Source organism: Phoenix dactylifera, unplaced genomic scaffold, assembly GCF_009389715.1.
Source record: "Phoenix dactylifera cultivar Barhee BC4 unplaced genomic scaffold, palm_55x_up_171113_PBpolish2nd_filt_p 000007F, whole genome shotgun sequence".
Taxonomy (NCBI): domain Eukaryota; kingdom Viridiplantae; phylum Streptophyta; class Magnoliopsida; order Arecales; family Arecaceae; genus Phoenix; species Phoenix dactylifera.
The window spans coordinates 1460382-1467577 of NW_024067666.1; the positions used below are offsets into that span (position 1 = coordinate 1460382).

At 40.6% G+C, this 7196-nt stretch overlaps 1 protein-coding gene across 1 annotated transcript; it reads right to left on the minus strand.

Moving 5' to 3' along the window:
- Positions 1-1486: 1486 nt before the first annotated feature.
- Positions 1487-5946, minus strand: LOC103712276 (AP2-like ethylene-responsive transcription factor CRL5). Its single transcript, XM_008798754.3, has 9 exons — positions 5288-5946; positions 4513-5176; positions 4098-4180; positions 3924-3932; positions 3704-3792; positions 3545-3618; positions 3405-3455; positions 3237-3313; positions 1487-2369 (listed from the first exon to the last, which is right to left on the minus strand). Exons 1-9 carry the CDS (start codon positions 5586-5588, stop codon positions 1759-1761), a joined length of 1959 nt encoding a protein of 652 aa, XP_008796976.2. The 5' UTR covers positions 5589-5946; the 3' UTR covers positions 1487-1758.
- Between the last annotated feature and the right edge of the window lie 1250 nt (positions 5947-7196).

The following is a 7196-nucleotide window of genomic DNA, read 5'->3' on the forward strand; positions in this document are numbered from 1 at the left end:
CTCCTCAAACTTAAAAATCAAAAGAAAGTAAAAAACCAATGCCCACTTTTCAAGACCTACTAAAAGACAAACTTTGATAATCACTAGAAGATAAAAATATATATTCTAGATAGAATAATTAAGTATAATAAAATTAGGAATAGAATCCTAATATAAGAAAGCAATGATTCTCAACACTTTATTCCTCTCTTGGATGTCCATCATACCTTGGAGATACTTTGCTGCCTATAAGAACCTTGCTGATGCTTTGCTTTCCACTCTTTTAGGAACTTTGTATCAATAGTTTTATCTTATATTGCGCCTATCTAGCACTCCAAGCAAGCTTTTTATATCTCAAACTTCATTTGCTAATGAAGCAGGTCAAGTTCTCCACATTTTTTCAAACCTCACTTAAATCTATTTTTGTAACTAGTGACATGTGTTTTTTCCAAACTTAGAAGTTAAAATTAAATTAGCCGTTGAAACGAAAAATGATGGATGAAAATGTACGGCCTATGAATGGCAGTTAATTCAAAAGAAAAAAATCTCAACTCTCCTATCCTTCTTTAACTACCATAATGCTCCATGGAGATTTGATGGTAACGACTATAATTAAGTGGCAAGCTGATGGCAAGAACAGGTCTCACAGGCTGATGTGGGACATATATATATATATATATATATATATATATATATATATATATATATATATATATATATATAATTTTAGCTGGACCAGTTCCACCGCTAAGTTGGCGGGCAGTCCAACCATGAACCAACATGCACGGAAGCGCATGTATAGCACTTATTTCTAATTTGTGCATCCTTAGGTATGTTGCTCCAGACTGGTCCACCAACTAAGCAGCGGACCTGATCCAACCAATAACCACTCTAGACAGACATTCGGCAAACCTAGTCCACCACAAAATTTGATGGGTAGATTCTCCCAGCTGTCCTTGTTACATGGCGGAACGACCCTTGTTCTAGATGATTCGGGATTAGATGCATATCGAGATCTATCTTCCGACCCAACTAGATCCGAAAATTGAACCCATCCCTGCCATGCCCTCGAACGAACTGAGAAGACTTGCTGACTGCTAACAGAGACGAAGAAGTTTGAAGAGATTGCGAAACTTTATAAAATTTGATGTTAAGAATTTTCTGAATGCGAGAAATCAATATCCTTTCAAAGTGGAATAAGATAGGGGAATAAAAAGTGCTCAGGATAAGATCCGAGAGAGAACATAATATCGATTCTTTGGAAAGGTCAGTCTACCATTATAGGGTGAATCTTGAGATCGAAGTCCTAGAAACACCCATCATTAACCAATGCTTTTAAGACAAGCAGTTTGGAATGTTGGAAGTCGTTAAACAAAGCTGACAGAAGAAAAAAGGTAAGGCATTAGAGGCATGAACTGCGAGGATCGGATCAGAGAAAAGGGCGAGCCTGTGGTCAAAGATCTTAATACCACACCTGGCAAGAAGAAAAGTAGGTTAAACATTAGAATAGACCACCCAAATTACCAACATCATTTCATACAGATAAAGTGGAATCGTTGCCTTAAACCTTTAGGCCCCACATGTCAAAACCCTTCCCCAGGTGGCCCAAAAGACAAGTTTAAACCACCAAAACCACAGGAAAAGGACAGAGGCCCGCTCGACCTTTAGACCTCATGCACCACTAATCTCCACTACGAACAATACCACCTCCTTCCTTTTCTTGCACCGCTTGCTTTCACCTTCATCCCGTTTCCTTGTTGCTGCCATGATAACGGAGGTTTAAGAGTCAGTCCAAGCAGCGAACACTGGCATGTGAGCCATGGACATCGCAGAACGTAGCTGGGTCGATGGAATTGATGAAGTCGCTGAAGTAGAATTAATGACCTTCCGTGGGGGCCTGGCAAAGAGCATGGAGAGACCACTACGATCAGGACTCCCTTCCCTAGAGTTGCTCAAGCTATGAACCAATGACGAAGGATTGGATAGATGGGATGAACCCTCTGCATGCATGCCAACAAGACCATGAAGGCTTGTTGAGTAGCACGGGTTACTAAATGCATCAGCTCCTGATATCAGTTTCTCACTATGTTCTTCTGAGATTGGTGATGTTTGCTGAGGGGATGGATAGAGGGACATTTTCCAATCAGAACCACCACTACTGTTATCTTCAGTTAAATTAAGCTCTCTGTTGCTGTTCTGGGCCAGAGGAGGAGCATCATTGAGAGATTCAGCATCTTTGTTCCTCCTAGCAAGTTCGGCAGCCAGCAGAGTGCTGCTTGCCATGATCTTTTCGACATCGTATCTTGTTATGTCGAAGTTGGTGACGGCATTCACCCCTCGGAATTTAATTGCAGCAATGTCATAAGCCTCAGCTGCTTCCTCCTGAGTACCTGAGAGTTGATCTCATTTGTGTGAATGAAGGGCACTAAACAAACAAGACACATCTTAAACTATTGCAGTATAATACAGCCATCATTTCTAAAGATGACTTTAAAGAGTTCAAGTCACAGAGGACATCAGAGAGGTAAGTGCTTTTCTTTTTGCCTTTACTGTTCGAAGACTATAAAACAGTCAAACAAGAGCTGTGCAGCAGTTGAGAGATCAGCCTTATGAAAAGAATGACCATGGGTTTTAAAACTGACGTCTAGCTTGAAAAAAAAGCATGCATTGCCGGTAACCACATTCTTTGGGAGGAACTCAGAAATTCCAATGTCTTAGATTGAGTGCACCATGATTGGACTCTAACCTCGTATAAAAAAACTCTTAGGACTCAGTTTGTTTCATGGGAAGAGAAATAATTTGTCTGAAAAGCTGATTCCCGAAAATATGATCCGCGAAAAATGGTTTTGTTAAATTTGGTTGACCATAAAAAAAAAGGTAAATTCCAGATTGGGCGAATTTTGGGTGAAATATCTATTATATCCTTAATAAAGAGAACAATCTTATTCATGGATTTTGATGGATTGAGAATAGTTTTTGAAAAAAAAATTCTAATTTCCAACCGGTAGAAAATTAGCTTTTTCAGCTTCTCATAGATTTTTCTTTTTTATAATTTTTTTTTATTCTGATGAAAATGCTATTTTCTTACCTCTTTTTCTTTGAAAATTTTAACAAACAAGAGATTTTTCTTTGTTTTCTTGGTGACTACACTTTTGCAAACCAAACGAGTCCTTTTAAGGATGTGAGTGGTCAGACTTTAATGATAGAAGCATGCAATGCAAAACAAAGCTAGCAGTAAGTGAGCCTCAAAGACTTACTAAAAGTTCCAAGATAAAGATCTTTGTTTCCTGAAACCCTCCCAATTCGGGCTTGCCATCTTCCATGTTGGTGATGCCTGGAGATGAATAGGAGCAACAGGCATATAGAAAATTCTTGAACAAATAAGAAAATAATGTTGCATAATCATGAATAACAGCAATATTCACCTCGTTACTCCTCGGTACATGGAAGCTCCTCGTGAGAACCCACTGCTTTTTCTGAGACAGATACAGAGATGAACAAGAAATGAAATAATATGAGCAACATGAACTGGAAGAGGCGCACGACATCAAGGGAGAACATTTACCTTCTCAAGTGGGCAACATATTCTTGTCGACTCATGTTCTTCATATCTCCGAGCTCTTCTTGATAATCTTCCAACTGAATGAAAACTATTTCAGCCATGTTTCCAGCATAAAGGAGTTTAAATTTCAGTAACTAAAAGCCCAAACTGATTCGATCATACCGGGAAGTTGATATGCGTCGAAGCTCCCCAGTATTTGAGGGCTGCCAAGTCATAGGCTCTTGCAGCTTTCTCTTCCGTGTCATAACCCCCTGGAATCCAGAGATGGAAGACCTAAGTAAAATTTTACAGGTTCTGGAGACAACTAGATGTATCTTATGAAGAATAAGAAGACTGAAATAGATAAGTGTTCGATGTTTAGATAGAGATAGGAGGGGCTCACCCAAGTAAACTGCACAAGAAACATGTATCTCATTCATGGCATCCCCAGGGAAAAGAGCATGACAAACCAAATATAGTATAGTAGTCAGTTAACAATACTCTTAAAAATAGTCTGATAAGTATCGTAGATACTTGTAATGATAAGGTGGTGATGGATATAGTTTGTTTTGCAAACCTTGTCTTCCTTTCCTTGTTTGGCCTTCCTTCTTGCAACTATTGTCCCAAAGATGGGCTTCATATCTACCAGTCCACCTATGCCTGATGCACAAAACCAAAGTCTTTCTACGATCATGGAGAAAAAAATTGAAAAGAAAATAAAAGTATATATATATATATATATATATATACATGCGAACATATAAAATGAAGCATAAAAAGGAAATAAACAACAGCAAGGCAAGAGTTTTTATATAGACAGAGCATCGAAAAATGAAAAGAGAAGAAAGAACAAAGTAGGTACTATCGCAGTAAACAATATATAGAAGAAAGAATAAGTTCCTTAGCAAAAAAAAAGAAGAAAGAAAGAATAAGATCCAAAAAGAAAACAAACGACCAACTGTGGAAGGAACTAAGAACTCCTAAATACTGACCTCGTGACACCTCTGTACTGAGATGTTCTTTGTCCAAATGTATCAATAGATTTCCTATGAACAGGCTGCTTTTGCCCCCCTTTCCCAGTCCCTCTCTTTTTACTTCCATCTAAAGCCATGTAGTCGTTTGCTGCAGCAGGAGAGAGATGCGGGGGAGCTGTAACACAACTGGACTGTGAACCAGGGCTCATGGACAAGCTTAAAGACTGCAAGTCGCTGTAACCCATTGCACCAAGAGAACCACCAGATCCCACACCACCTTCCCCACCCAGACCATTGTTGCCACCACTAAAGCCACTGGAGACCCAGTTCTTCAAGCCCGGAATCCCATCAACTGCCATTTGTTCCTCTTCCAGCGGTGGTTGATACATCTCATGGCCCGGGAGCACAGAGCACATACCTTCCGGCAATGGCTGGAAGTAAGGAGAAGGCGGCGGCGGCGGCTGCTGCTGCTGCTGCACTTGAATGTGCTGCCTAAATGGTTGTTGGAGGAGGTCTAGAGGATGACCTCTGTTGCCCTCAGACTCTGGGTTTTGGCGGTAGTACATGCTATCTAAGCTTAAAGCCATCGCTCCCCTGTCACTGTTCCCATACTGATGGGTCCCCATGTTCGGACCACAGCCTAAGAAATCTTCCAGTTTCGGGGATGGAGATGGCACCATTCCTTCACCACACAGTCAAAAAGGACAAGAAGATAGCAAGTGTTTTAGAGACAGCTGCTTGTTTTGGAAGGTGGAAGCAGAAGCTAAACAAAGAAAGAAGCAATGGGACAAACCTTCTCGTTGTGACCTGCTAAGTGCTTCCATGATGCAAAGAGAACCATCGGACCTGAGTGGCATGGAAGATAGCTGAGAATAGAATCCTCCATTCTCTCCAACCTCGTAACAAATATCAGAGCCGTTCAAGTGAGGAGGAGAGGGGAAGAAGCTGCTGCAAGAGACAGCAGCAGGTGTGGGCTGAGATTGGTGATGATGGCTCTGACTGCTTGGTTGGTGGTGTGGGTCACCAGACACCTCCATGCTCATGTGGGGGGAGAGAGAAAAACCCAACCAGCTATTATTGTTCATGGACTTCATCCTCCTCCCTCACACTACAAAGAGATTGTAGCAACACCCAAGGAGAGGCAGCTCAATCATTGGAGGGTACACTAATCATACCCATCCCTTCTTTGTTTTCCACCATATGAGACTTGGGGTTTTGTGTTCAAACCCAAGTGAGTTCTCATGGTGGAAATCTATATGTATGTATGCGTATTTTCCTTATGTCTCACATTCTCACCCTGGAGGAGCATGGCAAAAGCACTGGGGAGAACACAAGTAGTCCCTTTAAACTAAGCAAAAGGAATGAGTTCCCACCAAACAAATGCTGGATAAATTCCACACTCCTGGACTCCATAGGGATCTGTGTTCTGAGAAAGATGATGCCTTTAGCTTTTCTTTGTCTTCGCCACTCCCTGCCTTTTTCTTAAGAACCCTTAAACCCAATTAAAACCCTCCCCGCTGAGAAGGCTTAAATGCCAGACAAGGTTGCACCCACAATGGGGCCTTGGCGTGCCTCTTGCCCGGAAGGAAAAGCTTGGAAAACACATATATAATTAATGGAGGCTTTTCCTTCTCCACCTTTGCTCGCAGGGGGTTGGTTGCTTGCCATCAAGAGGTGGCTGGCAGTCTGAGGCCCAAAACTTCTTTTTTTCAGTCTCATGGCCATGAGATTGATTGATAGGAAGGACAATTGTCCAACTTGTCACTTCACAACAGTCTAGCTCTGTGCTAGTCTATACTTCAACAGAAGGATCTAATCCAAACAAATGTTTTCAAATTCGACTTATGCCAATTAAAGCCCCTTCTTTTATAAAAAAAATTGTAAAGTAAGAAAAGAAGAGAGAGAAAAGATAAAGATAGAAGAAGAAAGAGAAGGGAGGGGACTGCATTAATACCTTGATATTGATATTTCATCATAAATCAATACGCTTAAAATAGGTACAATGGATAAAAAAAAAAGCAGGGGTTTTTGCTAAATAATCAACATGTGCACAGGTGAAAACTTCATGCTTCCTTCAACGTTCTCAAAGTAGTCAACAATCGCTTCCAGACAAAAAGTGGAATGTGGGTCAATAGGATGAGCTTCATATATTCCATAAATGATGTGCAAGGGCCAAAGAACATTGGAAATGCTCTTGTTATCGGAGAGTCTTAGTTTAAATACATTGTCATGTTGTTGGATGTTGTGTGAAAGATACATCTTGCACCAAATAATTGGTATAAAAGTATACTCCGAAGCCCCATGAGCAAATAAGAAGTATGCGTATCAAAATTTCTTAACAAGAACCGATAAAACACAACACTAGTGTTTTAATACTTTTGAATATAATGGTAGAGATGTGGGATCCATGGAGTGCAATAGCAAGGGACCACTTGCTGCCTCTTTAGGACCTTTGGCCCTTGAACTGTTTGATGGTGTCAATATTGTAGCGGATAGAGGTCAGTAATAAAGTATCTATTATAGCCCTATGTGGTGCATGGGAATGTGCATGGCCATTCCAAGTCAAAGTTGTTAGTAGAATGATTTGGTTTCAGAAAGTATAGGTGAGATTGGGAGGGAATGAAGGGGGCTCGGGTACAACAACAATAACAACTACTACGTATCTTCCCGACCTTCTCTTTTTATGATTACTGTCATGATGC

Coding starts and splice junctions, on each gene's coding strand:
- LOC103712276 (XM_008798754.3), bottom strand. CDS start 5,588: ATGAAGTCCATGAACAATAATAGCTGGTTGGGTTTTTCTCTCTCCCCC. Junction 3,619..3,703: donor CGACGCATATCAACTTCCCG/GTATGATCGAAT, acceptor GTTTTCATTCAG/TTGGAAGATTATCAAGAAGA. Junction 3,314..3,404: donor ATGTACCGAGGAGTAACGAG/GTGAATATTGCT, acceptor ATTCATCTCCAG/GCATCACCAACATGGAAGAT.